Source organism: Ictidomys tridecemlineatus, chromosome 13, assembly GCF_052094955.1.
Source record: "Ictidomys tridecemlineatus isolate mIctTri1 chromosome 13, mIctTri1.hap1, whole genome shotgun sequence".
In the NCBI taxonomy this organism is placed as follows: Eukaryota; Metazoa; Chordata; class Mammalia; order Rodentia; family Sciuridae; genus Ictidomys; species Ictidomys tridecemlineatus.
This window is the reverse complement of record NC_135489.1, coordinates 90,532,668-90,551,391: the sequence shown is the minus strand read 5'-3', so window position 1 is coordinate 90,551,391 and position 18,724 is coordinate 90,532,668. Positions and strand designations below refer to the sequence as shown.

Sequence of the window (18,724 nt, the reverse complement as noted above, 5' to 3'; positions counted from 1 at the left end):
CTGTTAGGAATGAATGCCATCTCTGCCCATCTCTGCCCATCCAGTGGCAATGGAGGTGGGAGGGTGAGCCAGTGGTACCCACCTCTGCCCTCTACCTGACCTGGCATACAGGCACACCTTACCTCCACCCATGGGGACGGCCAAGCCATCGGCTCCTGGGTGACTCTGTGGCCCCAATGAAGCAGGATCCTGCAGTCCCAAGGGGCCCCAGATGTCACTCCACGATACTTAATGGGACAGCTGTACCTCACACCCCCAACAGACTCCCTAAGTCACCATAGGAGGCAGTTGCCATATGGCCCTAAAACCTACCTCCTGTCTCAGAAAACAACAGAGGCTGAGTACCACGGGGATTCCGCCTCCTGCGCCCACCAGGACTCCACACTGGTCTACATTCTCCATCCCCAAGCCTCTCGCTGAGAGCCATTGGGATCACAAACTGTGAAACAGGCCCAGAATGGAAAGCTCTAAAGCTCCTGGTCTCCCGGGTCTGTCCACAGAGCAGGTGAGCTGGACATTACTGCTTTACCAGGGGAGGAAGGTTCCCAGGGCAAGGAAACTTTAATTAGGGCTCGAACCCTAATTACAGCCGAGCTCACCTGGCTGCGTGTGAGCAGCATATCACCCCACCTGAGCTGGCACCTGCTCTCCACCGCCACACCTGTCTCCTCCACTGACCCACGCCCGAGCCTCACTGGCACATCTTGTGACACAGGAGCATCACCAGACCAAGCCTCCCGGGCCAAGTTGAAGAGCAGATCTCAACCTCACTACCCAAATCTAATGCCGAGGGAGAGCAGCGCCCCCTGCAGGGCTCCCAGGGGATGCAGGGTTCAAGAGCCAGCTGGGCGAGCCTGTGCCACAGACCGCTTCCAGGCAGTGGGCAGCCTGGGAGGGACCAGAGTGGGTTGCCGGGGGACTGTCATGTCTCTTTGTGAAACGGGTGCTGAACACTTAGGATGTGCATGCTTTTCCCTCCGTCCTCAACTTCCCCGAACCACAGCGGCTGATGTGAAAGGCTCACCCCCTTGACTTCTGGAGCCCAAGAAGGCGCCAGTGGCACCCTGGGGCAGCCCAGGCCACACTCACCGGCTGCAGCCCGTCCTCCTGCCTCCTGCTCTGGCTCGGGCGGTTGATGAAGGACCGCGTGGAGACCTTGTAGTGATTCAGCAGGCAGACGATGACCACGACCATCACCGTGACCACCACGACGATGATGATGATCTGGGCGAACTCCAGCTCCGCTGCAGGAGAAGAGAACAGTGTGAGCCTCCGCCCTGCAGGGGACCTGGCCCGGGCAGTTAGCACAGCCAGGCAGCAAGGGCCCCGTATGACCACAGCAAACAAAAACCACGACCCCACTCAAAGAAGAAGAAGAAAATGAGCGCAGTGGCCAAGCTGGTGCATGACTGGGCTGCAGGTCACACCTGGGGCTGGGGGAACACTGAAGCCTGAGCTCCAGCTACACCAAGGTCAGGTGCAGGCCCACTGCCCAAGATCACCTCCAGACTGGCTTCCTTGTCTTGAGGATACCCTGAGACAGGGCTCTTTCCAGCGGCCCAAGGTGCTGCCAAACACTGTTCCCGAACTTTGCCTTTGCAATCTCATGAGGGGCCCTTAACAAAGTTGTCCTGTTGGCTACAGAGCTGCTGCTGCTGACTGCCCTGTGGTCAGGGGAGAGTCCACAGTCAGCCCAAGAGCTTGCCGTGGCAGGCTGCATGGCCACCCCCTGGTGCTGAGCAGTCACCTGACCACCCACCTGCCCTTGGAAGCCGAAGCCCAGGCTGCAGACATCTACACCCCCATCCTGCCAGATGACATCCTCCACCTTCCTCTAAGAGCCAGGCCAGTGCTGCGTGCACCCCAGAAAAGAGCTGGGAGCCGAGAGCTGCAGACGCACTGCATGGGGAGCCGCTGAGGCCCGGGACACAGGCCAGGGAACCCTCGCTGCCAGTGAAAGGCCACAAGGAGTTCAGCTCTTTCCACTGGACTAAGATGACTCCAGGAGGCCAGGAGGCAATGCCCAGAGTGGCTCTAGGGACTGGCAGCCAATGCCCAGGGCCAGGCTCCTCACCCTCCTGAGGGCCTGCCTTTGCTCTGGACCACCCCTGAAGCCTGCCCAAGTGCTCTTTCCTATAGGGAGGAAGCTCCCCAATTTATGTTCCCCTAAAGGTCCAGGGTTGACTAGAAATTTTCATGGTGGGCACCTTCTGGAAAAGACGGAGATTGCCTGCAGGGAGCAGGGCTGGGGTCCACATGTCAAGGGACTCTATGCCCCCAGGCTGTGGGAACCGTGACATGTTTGCTGACTTAGACACACTGTGTCCAGGACTCCTGTCCTTGGCACGTGCCTTCCCAGGTCTGGGACGCCTGGCCTTGACCCTGTGTCTCTCGGGATCCCACTCCCATGCTCCACGTGATTCCCCAGCCGCCTGTCTGCACCCCCTTCACCTCTTCCAACACAAGGCACAGCTTTGTGTGTTTTCTGCCTGCTTTTTGTGAAAGTGTGACAACGAGCTCCTGTTACTGACTCTGTGCTCCTGGTGTCTGGCACCTGGTGGCACCTGGCAGTGGCTCTGAAGTGAGGTCGACGAGCAGGAGCTCGGGCATGTGGCCTGGGGTGGGCTCCCCGAGGACAGCCACCACTGATGGACAGAGAGCTACACTGGCCACACAGGACAACAAGGGTAACTGCGAGGAGCCCTGGGGTCTACGTCAAGGGCCAGCCTCCAACCTGTGGGTGGTGGCACCAGCAATGAGCTAGTTATGAGGCAGGGTGCTCACACTGATCAGGCCAGAGCCATGGACACGGGGACAGATGGAACCCCAACCACATCTGGTTTAACAGCTCCTCATCGACAGGTAAGTAGCAGGAGACTCACAAGCTGCCTTTCAGGGTAAAGCGTGCCCCAGGGTCACAGGGGGTCTCTTTTCTCAAGACAGTTTCACTACTCTGTGGACACAGAGGGAGGGGAATGTGAGGGTGACCGCAAGGGGTCCCACACACAGGCCTCAGGGTCAACACTGTACCCAGAGGACATCTTCCTAGGCCATCTTTCCTTTGACACGGAAAGCTATGCAGAGCAGATCACAAATTTCGTCTCCTTAATTCTATGAGCATTACTTGTCTAATTGTGTCTCCTGTGAAAAGGATTTTTGTTATAAAAATAACCAAACGTCTTGCAAATTCAAACAACATGGAGTACACACTACTGAATCCGGCGCCTGCCCTGTCCACCGAGCTGGAATGGACAGGGACCTCACTACCTACTAGGCTAGTATCCACCACTGACACGCCCCAGTCCCGGCTGCTGCTTTTTAATTACTGGGATCGATGTGCAATGTATTGCTCTGCTTTTTTCCACTTAATCTATCACAGACGTCTCTAAACAAGAACACAGGTAAACCAACCTTGTTCTTGAAGGACGTCGTCCATCGCAGAACACACATCCATGCGAGTTATACTCTCCAGCTGGCCGCTGCTTAGGGGTCTGCTGTTTTTCCTTCTTCTTATGACCAGAAGAAGAGTGTGCATGTGTGGGTGTGCACATGTGTGTGATAGTACACATTTGTCAATATACCCACAAAAAGATTCCTTATAAGTGGAATTTCGCCAGGCAGGGTAGCATAGGGCTGTAATCCCAGCAACTTGGGAGGCTGAGACAAGAGGATCACATTTGAGGCCAGGCTCAGCAACTTAGACCCTATCTCAAAATAAAATTTAAAAGGGCTGGGGATGTAGATCAGTGGTAGATGGTAGAGCACCCCTGGGTTCAATCCCCAGTACCAACACACACACACACACACACACACACACACACACACAGGAATTTTATCTTAAATTTTATCATGGTTTGTCCTGTGGCTTCTGAAAACCTCCGTATGTAAAGGCTACACTGGGTAATTGCAGGAAGAGGGCATGTTCGCACGCCCCCTTGTCATCGCCGGAAACTCGCCCTTTTAATTTATACCAATCTGACAGACAAAAAATACATACCTTGTTTCAATTTGTATCTCCCCAATTACCAGTAATTTCTGATCTTTTCCTATGGTTATGGTAATTTGTCTTTTCCTTTCTCATAATCATATTCGTCCGTGTTAGTTTTACTTGCACTTGACACAAATGGTCCTGACGTTGAATATTTTCCGTCTTTTTCCTTTATGGCTTCTAAGCTTCCTGTTTGAAGTTGTCTTCAATATTCTAAAACTATGTTTTCTTCCAGGACTTCTGTAGTTTGTATTTTTATATTGAAATCTTTATTTGCTCTGAATTTTACTCTTCTCTTGGTTGAAGACAGCACAGAACATTCTGTATGTCTGGGAGATCATCTATTATTTTAAAACTCAAGTGAGGGGGAGAAAGATCTCCGTTGTGTGAAACCGTACGTGGACTTACTCTCTCTATAGACCATCTTTCTTTCAGAGTGGACAGCTCTTCCTTAGGTTGAGAGTCTCCAACTTTCTCACACACCCAACGCACTGGCAGAACTGGCCCTGCTGGGCTGAGATGCGGTATCTGAGCCGTGGCCCTGGGGCATCATGCACGAGGATGCCGCAGCAGCTGCAGCCATGGCACACAGGATGCTCAGCAACCTTGCGGTTCACAGGCTTTATTGGGTGAGGACCAGGCCACAGGTATGCTCAGAGGCTGATGGAAGCAGAAATAAGGTCCCCAGAGGTCCCTGCACCAAGGCAAGTGGCCCAGCTGGCACCCTGGGGAGATAGTCAAACCTGAGCTACCGCAGCACTCGGCCCAGATGTGAGAGGCACCTCTTCCTGCAGACAAGAGGACCCCCGGGGATGCCCGGTGCCCAAGGCTTCCGTCCTAACCACTGAGCATAGCAGCAGCAGGCTGGGTCCCTGTAGCACTCCTCACACCCATCCTGCTGGTGTGGGATGGCCTCTCCCTGCACCCTTGTAGGCCCAGCAGGGACGTGAGTGGCCGCCACCCATCTTCCTGCTCACTCCACACGGGAAAATTCTAAGGGCCTCAGCGGGCAGGGACGTGGTAGGGTGGGGACGTGTGTGGGGACATGGAGAAGAGAGATGCCGGTGGGTTTGGTTTTGGTTCTGGAGGATGGGCTGGGTAAGGAGGTGGTGAAGAGGATGAATTCTGTTAAGACATTTTTCCTAGCCCACAGGAATAGCAGGATCCTAAGAAAATAACAGGATGCTTTGGGATTTCCAAAACTTCATGTGCTAGTGTGGACTCTGAACACACCCCACCGGTCCCATTTTCCTTGCCTTCAGTAGCTACAGGTGTCAACAGAAGAACATCACAGAACAGGCCAAAGTCAGGTTGCTGTGTCCCTCCTCCCCTTGTGGGGTCAGAGTTCATGGTGCCATCATGGGTGAGTCACTGCCATTCAAACACAGACGCTGCATGACGAATTTGGTCCAAAGCTTACAGGAAGTCACCGAGGCATCTGATTTTATTACTGTAAAGCAGTGACGGTGATGGCAGTGATGATGGAAGTTTTGTTTTTATAGAAACATCTCCAAGAAATCCCAAGCTGCACAGGGGAGAGTTACAGGAAGAGAAGAAGGTGCGAGGAGGCTGTGGGTCTAGTCTCCGGTTCAGTGGGAACCGGCTGAATCATACTAGAGGCATGAGCATCCCTACTATTTTTACAGGAGTCTGGGGCAGGGTGGTTGTACCACCTCAGATCCCAATATAGCACCCGTTTCCACTGTGGGGCGCCTGGCACCACCTGCCGCTGGGTCCTCCCCCATTCACACTGCCGTCTCTGGGGGCGCCCCGGTTTCTGAATGCTTCATTATTCCTCAGCTCCAGATGTGTTATGTGTGCCCAGGGGAGCCTGGGTCCCTCATCTGTCCTTCCTTCCAGCAGGCCAAGTAAACACCTTCGCAGCATTTGGAAAAGTTTCGACACAGAACATAGTTGTGTCACCAGTGGGGCTGGCCACTGGCCACTGGTCCCCCTCCCAGGATTACCAACAACACCCCCTGCCAAAAGAGCTGCAATCCCCTGGGAGGACAGAGGCCATGGCTAGCATGTCACCCCCCTGGGAGCCCCTGCCACACAAGCTCTCCTACCCCCACTCAGGCCTCGCAGCTGACCCACCGCATCTGGCTGGCCTGCTCTGCTTCCTGCACAGTGATCTTCTGTCTGCCTCTCCTTCCTGTCTGTGTCCTGCTCGGCAGAGACGGGTGTGGTGATAAGATGACAGCCTTGGGGGTGTCTTGCTCTTTATTTATGGCTCCATGACACTTTTAAAGTGCTGAATGTTCCTAAAGGCTGGTAAATTCTTTCCAAAAATCCTACAGAGACCAGGCGGCGGTGGTGGCAGGAAGACGGATGGGGGCAGGAGTTGGAATCGACTTAGACTATAATTGCCTCAAGTTTGTGAACTGTGAGTATAAAAATACTCTTGGAGATTTTAATGGTTGAATGAAAATTCACACTCATTAAACACCGGAGCTGAGGGGGATGTCCAGCCTGTGCTCGGAGAAGGACTGCATAGCTGGAAGTTCAGAGGACTCGAGAGCAGGACTGTGCTATATCTTCTGAATTGCATTTCCCTGGAGGTAGACTGACTGACACCAATTTTTCTTACAATCAGTAGAACGAAAGAAAGCGGGGAGGGGAGGCCCACAGAAATACCTAGAGTTGGTGCTACCTGTTGGCTGTATCTTCCTTGATAAGCTCTTCTCTACCCCTGGGATGGTGGACCATCCCCTTGCACACTAAAACCTAGTGCACCACTGCTGCTGTCTTGACAGCGCCCATTTTCTGGTCTTCCTCTCCCACAGAGTGACCCCTGGGAGGATCTCTAGCTCTTTCTTCCATCGTGTCCTGGCACAAAGTTGGTGCAAGTGATTTGGAAGTTGACAAAGAAGGGGCTTCAATGGCCTGACTCGCCCGAACAGCATCCAGCATAGAACCACATCCTGCCCAACACTCACTAACGGCGGTTTCCACGTTGCTGGAGCTTTGCCCAAGGTTTTCATATTTTGTACCAATTACCAAGAGTCCTACTCAGGAGGTGTGAACTGTTGCTGAAAACAGAGGCTCATGGTTGCTATAAGTTACCTGCTGATACACTCCTATTTATATTCATGATATTTACACAAGACGGTTGGTATGAAAATGAAATTAGCAGAGACACAGATCTGGAGGTGGAGAAATTAAAAGTGCAGGGCCAGGTGTGGCCCAGACACATCACCTGAATCCAGTCCCAGCCAGGTGCCCCTGATGGCCCTGGCAGGCTGGGAGCAGTCAGCAAGAAGTAGAACTAGACAGGCGAAGGCACTCCTAGAATGCAGACTCTGAGTCCATCCAGGTGGCCAAACACCTAAGGCCCAAGCAATCCGTCCGAAACATCAGCCCTTCGCCACGTATTTTAGAATCTAGAGTTTTCTGAATCTCTTTAGAAAGAAATTTACCTAAACATGTTCCAATCAAAGATGACTGACAGGGTTTTCTGGGGGAGAGAAGAAAAAAAAAAAAAACAGCAGAGGAGTAAGAGCAATTACAAACCTTTTAAAAGTCTATCCTCCTGCTGTGCTATAAATGGAAAAAAAAATACATCCCTGAAACCATGATTCCCCTATAGGATTCATTTAAAATCCACCCTCACCCCACCTCCACGTTATTAATTTAGGAAAGTATCAGGAGGATACAGCTGCACGTGGAACCACCTTCTTCACAACCAGAGCAGTGACTTTGGGGTGCTTCCTGCCCAGCCGTCTGTCTGTCTGCCTCTCCCTTTCCCTGGCTGGCTGTCACCCCCGGAGTCACAGTTCTCTTCCCTAATGTCTGCGGTAACTACCTGGATGACCTGAAAGACTATCCAATGAACGCATCACGTCCTGAGAGAGAGAGACATCTTTAAACACTGTCTCTAACAACTCAGGGTGAAAAATTAAAAAAAAAAAAAAAAAAAAAAAGTGCCCATCAATGAGTAAGAGGATTTCCAGGGGGAGGTTTCAGTCTCATGGACAGAGAATTTGAAAAAAACACACACAACTCCCAACAACAAACCTGAGTAATTATGCAAAACACCTCCAACAGGAACAAGCCAACTGCAGACTCCAAAGAAGATGAGAAAGCCTGAAATGCCTCTTCCCAAGACAGTCCCCGCTCCCCGCCCCAGAAGAAGGTTCCCAATTGACAGACCCCTCAGAGGCAGAGAAAAACTTCTTGAGGACTTGTGTTCTCCTCCACTCTGTCCTCAGACCCAACTTCAGGAAGAGCCACCACAGAGCCACCAAGCATGCATTGCCCAGAGCTGCCTTTGCAAATGTACCTTTTTGAAAGAACAGGTCTTTAAACTGAGACTCCTTCAGTGTGCTGTTGTTCAGGTGGTCACTGGACATAATCAGGTCCTCTGCAAGGGGGGGGGGTCCAACAGTGACGCAGTCCCCCAAGTTCAAAGCATCCCTCAGCTTCAGCAATCTCCTCTCCAGGCAGCTCAGAGCTACAGTTATAGCCGGTGTGGGGTGTGGGAGAGTGTGTGAGTGGGTGTGTGTGTGTGTGTGTGTGTGTGTGTGTGTGTGTGTTTCTGTCTCTCTCACTCTCTCTACTGTATCAGCGGGGCCCAGCCCAGGTGCTAGACTCGAATGCTGTGGCTCCGACCGCAGACTGTGGCTACCAATTATCAACTGCCATCAACAGAAATCAGGAGCTCTGCGCAGGAAGCCGGCAGTGTCACTGAGCAGAGAACAAGTCCAGGGTCTCCCATGTGGAGACCTGGTGTTGTTGACAGCAGCATGTACCAGTGATTAGTCTGCGTCTCTCAGATTTAGCCTCACACCCAGACTCGGCACACACACACACACACACACACACACACACATACACAGGCGAGCGAGACGCAGCCAGACGGTTCGTCTTGTTCTATCGAGTTCAATGATCTTTTTAACAGGCAAATATCAAACCAGACCAGGCAGATAGAGGGAAATCTGCAAATCTAAACACAGGGCGAGTTTCTTTCATCTCTGCTGGAAGCTCTCAGAGCTGAAAAAATGGAGAGGGTGCTTACCGAGGCAGCACACCCGGCAGCAGGGACGTCAGCCTTGCGTGCGTGTCTGATGCGGATCCAGCTCCCAGAGCTCTCGGGGCTGCAGGCTGTGCTCCCTGGGCTCGCCTGTCCCCAGAGTCTAACGGATGGCAGCAGCTCTCCCAGCACAGCCACGGAGCAGGAGACCAGCGCCTGGCGATGTCATAACCACAGCAGGAAACAGCCTCTCCCCTCCCCCTCGTCACTCCCTCCCAATGTATGGCCCTGCACACAGACACAGAGGGTTCTTTAAAGTCAGGACTCTTCCTTCTCACTATGCAATTTTAGTTCATAAGGTCTGAAATTAGAAAAAGGAAGACAAATCCCAGGTGATGGGAGACGGTGATGCCAACAGGAGGGCAGAGACATTTGGGAGTGCTTTCTCCTGCTCATTCTGCACCAGCACAGAGGCACAGACTTTCTCCCCCATCTGAAAGGTTTGTTTCACTCGTGCGTAAAGCACCTCCCGTGCACCCTGAGGCTCCGGCTATGCGAGGAGACTTCAGGACAGGCTGCATGTCTGTCGCAGTTTGGGGGGAAAAAATCACCGGGCAGCCACAGTGCAGGGGCAGCGTGCCATGGAAGCACTGCAAATAACCCCAGCCGAGCTCTGCTCTGAGCCCAGAATAGCCTTTGTTTTTCCTTATTTAGGGCAAATAGGGATGGCATGTGGGCTGTAACAATAGTTTTGGCTGTAGGAGGAGTTGTCAAAGCAAAACTAAACTCTGTTGGTTACTACCAGCATTAGAAACAAGGACAGTGACGTCAGCAGCCATCCTGCTGTTGCCTGGGCGCGTCACCGGGAGGCATGACAGCAAGGGCTGGGCATTGATGTCACCACTGGGTCCTCAGGTGGCCAGAAGACATCACTCACTCTGTCCTAACAATTGGGAGCAGGGCAGGAAAGAGACAGGACAGTCACCAAGGAGACTTTTTCAGGGGTTTACATAGCTAAAATAAACAGATTGCCAGGCATGGTGATACACACCTGCAGTCTCAGTGACTTGGGAGGCTGGGGCAGGAGGATTGCAAGTTCAAGGTCAGCCTCAACAACTTAGCAAGGCCCTAAGCAACTTAGTGAGTCCTTGTCTCTTTCTTTGGGGGGGAGTAGTAGGGATTGAACCCAGAGGCTTTAACCACTGAGCCACATCCCCAGCCCTTTTTTTAAAAATATCTTATTTAGAGACAGTTGCTGAGGCAGCTTTGAACTCCAGATCCTTCTGCCTCAGTCTCAGGAGCCGCTGGGATTATAGGCGTGCACCATCACACCTAGCGAGACCTTGTCTCAAAGTAAGATATACAAAGGGCTAGGGATGTGGCTCAGTGGTTAAGCACCCCTGGGCTCAATCCTTGATATCAAAAAAGAAAGAAACAGGAGAATTTCAACAAGAACATGAACAGCTGTCTACAGTTACACAGGTGAATCAAAACAGTGAAATTTGTTCTTGAGCAATTTCCGGATTAAAAATGCAGCCCCCTCCCCAGTTCTTCTCCCGACATTTTCTCAGTCAGACTTCTGGGTGGACAAGGAGAGTGCTCAGGAGTCGGCTGGAGGGCCACCCCAGCACACAGAAGGTGCCTCAAGAGAAAAGCTAGCTTCCAAAAGAGCTGGAAACGGTTTCCACTTCAAGCAGGGCCTGCCAGGTCTCGTGCTCTCCCTGGTCCCTGGAGCCCAGAGGGTCCTGGCCGGCTGAGGATGGCGGTCCAGGTGTCAGATGGTATGACCGACGCGCAGGCCTGTTCTCTAACACTCTCTTCTGCCCCTTGCAAGTGGACGTACCTGCACCTGGAGACAGATGGTAGGAGGCCGCTCTGGGGCTGATGTTGCTCATAGTGAAGAAATCGTGCATTCTAGAAACCAACAGGCTTTTCACTGCCATGACTGGCCATCCCTGAGCATTTTAATCCTGGGAGCCCATCTTAATTAAGTACCGGGTCCATTTGGTGGAATGTTCTCACTGCTTCATGTGTAAAACTTTTGGCTTCATGGATGAAAGTTTAGCTTTTAAACTGCTCTGCACGCTTTGCCACATGCACACACACAAGTACACACACCCCTCCCCAGCAGCTGCCTCACATTTCAGTGGGTGGCCCTGCACCCTTGCTGCCCACGTGTCCACAGACACCCATGACTCAGCTGAGTTGGGAGGTGCACACCACACTGCCTGGTTCCACCCGGCACAGCGTCCCTCTGCCACGTGCACTGAGGGGTGGGCTCATTCTCCAGGTGGTGCTCCTGGCTTCTGGTCTCCTCCCTTTCTGAGCACCACCTGAAAAGGATGCTTCAGGAAGAAGGTTCCAAGGCCAAGCCACGATGCAGGGGTTCAGACCCCAACACACACCTGGCTCCGGCTGGCCACCACAGTACAAGAACCACTGGGCTTTTTAACGGACAGGTGCCGGTATTTCTTTCCCCTCCACTCAGAGAACCCAGCAGCTCGCACAACTCAGGGGTGTGGGGGACATTGAAACTACATCTTTAAAAGGGCAAGCTCCCTGGTGGGCTGACCAATTTCACTGTGGGCTAACAGTGTCTCGGAGCTTTATGAGGCTCCCCTGTATACAGCAGAAGCCTGGGAAAGGGTGCCGGGTGAGGTCACCCGAGATGGACGTTTGCACAGGGGGTTGCTAGCAGTGAGAGCCAATGCCTTCACCAGCAGGGGGACACTGCCTAGAAGGGCCTTTGGTTCCTTCATCTACCTGACCCATGTTTACTAACCATTTATGGCCCTTAAGGGGAGGAGCACTGGACCTGCAAAGCCCTTCCCCAGAGAAGCTGTCTGGGGGGCCTGACGGGGCTCAGGCTCCATCCGCAGCTCATTGCTTATTTAAGGGACCCAACAGGCTCAAAGGACTGGCTTCCAGCCAGGATCAGAACGGGACCAGCTGAGGCTGCTGGAGCCTTGGTGCCCTGAATGGCCAATAGGGGCAGCACAGGACAGCCAGTTGCTGGGCTACCAGCTCCAGGGCTGGGAGGGAAACAATCAGGGCCCTCGGTTCATCAGCTAGACCTGCCTCTCTCTTTCTTAAATGACCCAGGCAGCATCGAGGCTGGCGCGTGCCATCCTTGATTTCATCACTCTGGGCCCTGGGTCCCACCTGTCCCCTCCCTCCCTCTGCACCCAGCCCTCGACGGGTGCCGGGCTCCCGCACAAGACGTTCTCATAGAAGAAGAGCATTTGAAGAGTTAGAAGAACCTTTCAATGGTCATGCATCAGAAGGCTTTGCAGACCTTTAGGGAGGTTGACCTCTGCGTTCCAGGAACTTGCAAGCACTGGATCTTTCATCTGCACACTAACCCACGGGGCACATTTTCTCGTTCTCACCTGAGAGGTAACAGGACTGAGGCTCTGAAGGTGAGTGTTTTGTCCAAGTCAAGCAGTGGCAAGAGAGGGCAGGGGTTGGGAAGCTCCCACCCGCAGTGAACTCAGACTGAGCCAACAGTCAACAGCGTGAAATCCCCCGAAACTAACCCAAGGGTGTCAGCGGACCAATAAGGACTTACTTTGATTTTTTTTATTTAATTTTTTTTTTTTTTTAGCCTGATGCCCAATTTCTCTGGGGCACTAAGGGGATGTGTTAAGTTGCAGGTCGCGATGGAGCGTGGACATCTCCACCTTGCCACGGGGCTCCCAGGACCACTTTATGTGTCTCCAATGTCTGCTAACGTGACCCCTGTTAAGAATCGATGGCTCTGTCCTCTACACATTCCCATTCTTTGAGGTTAATGGCTATGCTATAAAATTTTGCTCCGAGATGAAATTTTCCACATAAAAATTAAGCTCTGGAATTTGGCCTTTAGAAAACAAAACAGTACATTTTAAGCAAGTTTGTTATGCTTGCAGTCATGAATGAGCACTTGGAAAGAACACAAACTCTGTGTTCCCACAGACCCCAAACAGCATAGTTTGATATTTGTGGACATTAACCTATAAGCATGGAATGGTTTAGTAATGTATCTTTAGTGCTTTAAAAATCGCAACACAGAGAAGCCTTTATGGAGAGAGATAAATGCTTCGCATGTGCTTCCAACCGGCCTTAGTGTGGCCTGCGAATTCAAAAGAGTGCGGCTCTACGGACCCGGCAAGCCAACAAGGTGGATTGAAAGTTTATTAAAGAGCCTTATTTAATAACTTCCTAATCTGCAGTGGCATTCCCTGTATTAACTGGGTTTAGAGTTGATCTTACACATTATCTACGCCACCATGGCATTTTTTTTTCTTCTAAAGGGGAAAAAAAGAATTACATGTTATTTTATGTTGATGGTGGTACAGGTTTTCATGATGGCTAAGCTACTCCCACCAAGAGGATCACACACCTTTGAAAACTGCACTTAGTCTCCCAAACCTCGGAGGAGGAGAGAGGGCGGTAACCGTGGCTAAATTCAGGGGCCACTTGGACACGGTCTGGCTTCTAGTCTTGCCACCTAACTTGCTGGGGCTGGAACACTTTCCTAGCTATAGAATTAGACTGAGAATGTCTACACCACAGTGCTTGGGAGGATGAAGGATGCATTCAATGCTCAGAACTCAGAGGGTGGCCCAAGGACCAGCAGCACCGCACTGGCATGGCCCAGAGTGCTCCGCCCAGACCTCCTGAGCCAGAGCCTGCAAGTTAAGGAGATCCCAGGTTGGCTCATGTGCACCTCAGAGTTTCAGAAGCTCAAGCTCCAGACTCCTCAACTGGAGCAGGTGAGGGAGCCTGGCATGTAGAGAAGCTGTGACTTGTCCACACTGCAGTGAGGAAGTGGGAACAGAACCCAGGCCTCCTGCTGCTGGTGGTTGCTATTCAACAATGATTGTAAGGGTGGTACTCAGCCTGCGAGTGAGGGTGTGTGAAGAGCACAGCGCCCCCTCCTGGCCAAGGGCACAACCGGGAACCACAGGGCAGGTGCGTCCCATCTCCTCCCACCTGTGCTAATGGGCGTTCCTCACCCTCCAGCACCTTTAGGAGCACCGGCAGTTGACAGGCGTTGTCAGGGGCCACGAGAATAGGAAAGCCAAGTGGCTGTGCTAACAGAGATCTGCTGTTGGGATGCAACTTCTAGGAATTTGACCTTCTTCATAAAAAATTCCCAAAGTCCCCGAGGACTTCAGGACAACACATGCAGGAGAGCATTCTGGGAAACTCCAGGGTCGGGAGCAGACGCTTCTTTGCAGGCAGAACTATGACGGTGTCCTGCTCTGTTCCTAGGAGCCTGGCCTTGGTCTCTCCACATCCCCGACCCCTGCCTCCCTGAGAGGGTCACGTGCCAGGAGAGGGGAGTCCTGGCCCTTGAGAATTCTGGAAGCAGCTTTCCACAGCCCATGCGTGGCAGCTGCTGGCACGCCCCACGAGGCTTCCCTACCAACGAGGCTTACTGATGGCATCTTTATGAGGCTGAGCGCATCATCAAGGGGAGGGCCCCTTTAAAGGGGTGGAAGAAAAGGTGTTCCCCCCACCCCCACACGTTTCAGGTGAAACACACACACACACACACACACACACACACACACTCTGTGTGAATATGAAAACACACTGAATATTTTAATATTTAAAATACTTGGTGTGGCTGTTTGGGAAATTTTTATTTTTGCTTTTCAAACATGGTCCATTTCTCCATTTCATCCAAACACTGGAAGACTTGATCCCTTCATGATTCATCATCCCATTTCAGGGTAGGACATAGACCACGAGGCTCCAGATGTTTGTAACTCAGGTCCTAAGCATTGCTACTCTAGTTCTTAGTCCTTAACACCATAAAAACTTAGATTGCTCCAGGCACAGTGGCGCACGCCTGTAATCCCCATGGCTTGGGAGGTGGAGGCAGGAGGGTCGCAAGTTCAAGTCCAGCCTCAGCAACTTCTTGAGACCCTCAGCAACTCAGCAAGACCCTGTCTCAAAATCAAACATAAAAAGGGTTGGGGATGTGGCTCAGTGGCTACGCACCCCTGGGTTCAATCCTGGGTACCAAGAAAAAACTTGGATTGCTTCTTGAGAGATGGCCATCCCACTCTCACTAGCACCATAGTCAGGCCAACGTCATGCATTCTTGGACACGTGTGGCACACGCAAACACATGTGGTAACACAGAAGGTACGTGCTGAGGCTCATGTGCTGGACTACTGTGTGGTCATTCTCTCACAGCTTGTAGGGACGTGGCTCTCAGCTAACACCACTGTTTCCTGGACCCTCTGAACTTGGGGGGAAGGCATGGGCTCTCATGTCTGGAGCTCCTCTTTGTCACCCTTATAAGTTCCAGAATGGGTCCAGGATGTGCCCAAGACATCCTGCCGCTTTGGCCAAAGTATGGGTTTCTTCTAAAGTTGAAATACATCAGGGCATGTTCCAGAGTTTCAGTTACTGCATCAGATCATATGGTAAGGCAAACATTAGAGAAATCACGGGCCCTAAACCCAACGAATCTAAAACCACCCCCTACATACAGCTCTATAAGCACACTGTGAAACCAGCCTAGCACAGATGCTTTAAAAACAAGATTTCACTGCTCTCTGGGGTCAGGTCCTCCAAGACTTCCAGCACGAAGTCAGTCCTCATTTATGTCAGCACAGAGCTACCTACAGCAAACCTGGGGCACCTTCTGTGTGCGACTCACTGAGATCAGCTAGGAGCGAAAAAGCAAGCCAGGAACCGTCCTTGCCCCTGAAATCTCTCACTTACATCCCCAGCACAGTGCTCCGCCAGAACAAGTGGATGCACCAAGGAACTGGGTCCCGTGAGCATGGAAGAGAAGCACTTAACCCCGAAGAGAACAAGCACAGCTTCACAATTAGACTCACTCCATGCCAGCCAGCGTTCAAAGCCCCTCAACTCACTTAATGAGGCCATTTAATATTTGCCACGACCACGGAGTAAGTACCGGTTGTCTTTCCAGTCTCACAGATGGAAGACCTGAGGCCCAGAGAAGTTAATATTAATACCTTCTCCAAAGTCATACAGCTACTAAGTGGCAATGGTGGCACTTGGAACGAGGAAATCTGGCCCCAGCATCTGTCCCTGACAACTACATCAGGCAGACCCCTGAGCTAAATAAAGCCTATTTCTAGAAGGGGGTTAAACTACAAGTCTTATTTAAAAGACCCAAGGGACCAATGACTTCTTGGAGACCAGGGCTCCAGGAAGGGCTGGGAGGGCATGGAGGCCATTTGTCTCTGCCATTAGGGAAGGAAGTCTCTGCGCCTCAGGGGAGAAGCACTCAGTTGCACAAGAGGGTAGATAAAAATAAACTTGAATATTTATCAAAATCAGAGTTTTCAGAACAAAAGGAAACAGCACAGTGAGAAGGCAGACGTCCCCACCGCTCTCCTTCCTCAAGTCCACAACCTTTTCTTTTTCTTTTCTGACTCCAAATGCCCTGTCCATGTAGGGACTCACTGGCCCGTACACCAAGAACGAAATCACAGGGCACCCGGAGGGACTGGTGGCTTCAAGATCTTTATTGGTGAGAACCAGCAAAATATCAGAACCAAAAGGCCACTTGTGGATGCGATATGATGTCGGTCATGTTTCTTTAAGTTTAACTTCAGGAACCTTTCTGTTTGGGTTTAAAGTGCCCTTAAATCATGTCTGTTATTCTCAGCCAGAGTAGCGGTGCACACCTGTGACCGTAGCCACTCCAGAGGCTGAGACAGGAGATGGCAAGTTCAAGGCCAGTCTTAGCAACTTAGCAAGACACTGTCTCAAAATGAAAAAAATAAAAAGGCCTGGGGAGCATAGCTCAGTGGGAGTGGAAGAGCCCTTGAATTTCAACTCGGGTACTGCAAAAAAAAAAAAAAAAGGTCAAAAAAACAACAAAATAAAAATTCCAGAGTTTTCACAAGGGAGGAGTCTTCTAACAGGTTATAGAAATAATTTTTTAAAAATTAGAATGTCAGAAATGGAAATAGCAAATGCTTTATCCATAAATTCTTCTCTGTAATGTGCCCTAGAGACAAATCTCTAAGCCAGCCTCTCCCCACTCCTCCTCCAGGAGGCAGGCATCCCGGCCCAGGGGGCCTCTGCCACATGTCCTTCTTGGTGATCCTTCACTCCAACAGGTGACACAGCAAATGGGAGACCCTCTCCGGCCCCGCGCGTGATAACTCCTAAGTCTGGGGCCACAGACACCCTCGGCTGTCACACCTGGAATAGTCCAGCACTAGCTCCCATCCTGGTGTCTGATGTTCACTGGGAGACCCGGGCGATAGGGGCCCTGCCCTGCAAGTGACCCAGTCTTGCAGATGCTTAGATGTCCCCTCAGATGGAGCCACGTCAGAGTCTGTACACTCCCGTCTCCCTGCATTCCACACATGCTGATGCTTATCTAGTACAGATTTTTAACTGGGATTTAATTCATTTTTTAAAAAATATAACTTCTAGCTGGGCATGGTGGTACACTCCTAAAATTCTTCTAGCTACTCAGGCAGAAGGATCACAAGTTCAAGGACAGCCTTGGAAATGTAGCAAGATCCTGTCTCAAAATAAAAAATAAAAAGTGCCTCAGTGTTTAAAGTGTCTTTGGATTTGCACACTAGTACTGCTCCCCCCGATCAATCAATCAATCAATCAATCTAAGGAACATCAATGAAATCACAGATCTACTATGCTAGAGATTCTAAACATAGCCATCTTTTAGGTAGGTATATTATTAAAAATTATATAGTAGCCAGGCATGATGGTACATACCTGTAATCCCAGCAGCTCAGGAGGTTGAGGCAGGAGGATTGCAAGTTCAAGGCCAGCCTCAGCAATTTAGTGAGGCACTAACGAACTCATTGAGACCCTGTCTCTAAATAAAATATAAAAAAGAGGCTGGGGATGTGACTCAGTGTTTAAATGCTCCTGGGTTCAATCCCAGATGCCAAAATAGAAAAAAACATAAATATATATAGTAACGTTAAATTTTAATTAAAATATAATAAAGTTAAATGTCAATACAACCTATAATGTTCATTCTTCTTCATAAAGAAGACTTTCTTTTGCTAACTTAAAAAGAAATATTTGCTGTATAATTCAGTTTTAATGTAAGGAAATCATGGTCTATCTATATACATATTGTGTTTAAAACAGAACATAATTGTAATGGAATACAGGAGGGTGTACTTGCAGAACAGTGGGGTGAGGCTTTCTACACACCCACTTCTCAGGAAAACAGCCATACTGGTGAAAATTATAAGAAAGAAATCATTCAACGTCTCTGAAAACTTTCCAAAGGGGCCCAGCAGATTAATAAACATTTTTTTAAGAAAATCTGCTAAATATCCATAAGAACAGAGGGCATCTGGGGCACGGGAGCCACACTCTATCCTCCTCTCCCTTACAGGTCAGCAGGATGCAAGCCCCACTCTGGGTGGCTGTGGACAAAACCAGGTTCCTTGTCCCCCAGATCCCAGGGAGGGCTTGGTGTCTCACGGGAGGGCCAGGTGTCGGCAGGCTCTGTTTGGAGGTAGATTACAGGTGACTACTGTGAAGAGGGCTTCCCTGCTCTTCCCTCTTCTCCCTGCCCCCAGTCTTAGGGAATAAGGTATACAGCAGGCATGGCAGTCTGAGCAGCAGGGACCCATCTGCCCTCGCCTTGGTTTGCTCACAGGGCAGCTCTACAGCAGGAGAGACGGGTGGAGAAGACCAGGCGCTCCCGTTCCTGCCCAGTGTCCGCCTCATACAGCCAGTGGTGGGGCCACTCAGAGAAGCAGTGGATTTCCCCACCCCAGCTCTGGAACAGT

The 18,724-nt window shown here is 51.1% G+C and overlaps 1 protein-coding gene across 8 annotated transcripts in view; it reads right to left on the bottom strand.

Moving 5' to 3' along the window:
- Ldlrad4 (low density lipoprotein receptor class A domain containing 4) overlaps positions 1–18,724 on the bottom strand; it is a 353,541-nt gene that overhangs the window by 17,472 nt on the left and 317,345 nt on the right. For 6 of the 8 annotated variants that reach the window (XM_078030497.1, XM_078030495.1, XM_078030496.1 and 3 more), the window contains one exon: positions 1,090–1,244. In XM_078030497.1, coding sequence (XP_077886623.1) covers positions 1,090–1,244 — 155 coding nt within the window. Of the gene's footprint in view, positions 1–1,089; positions 1,245–8,270; positions 8,424–9,005; positions 9,179–18,724 lie in introns of those variants that run through there. The other 2 variants (XM_021732963.3, XM_005334880.4) reach the window with 2 other exon arrangements.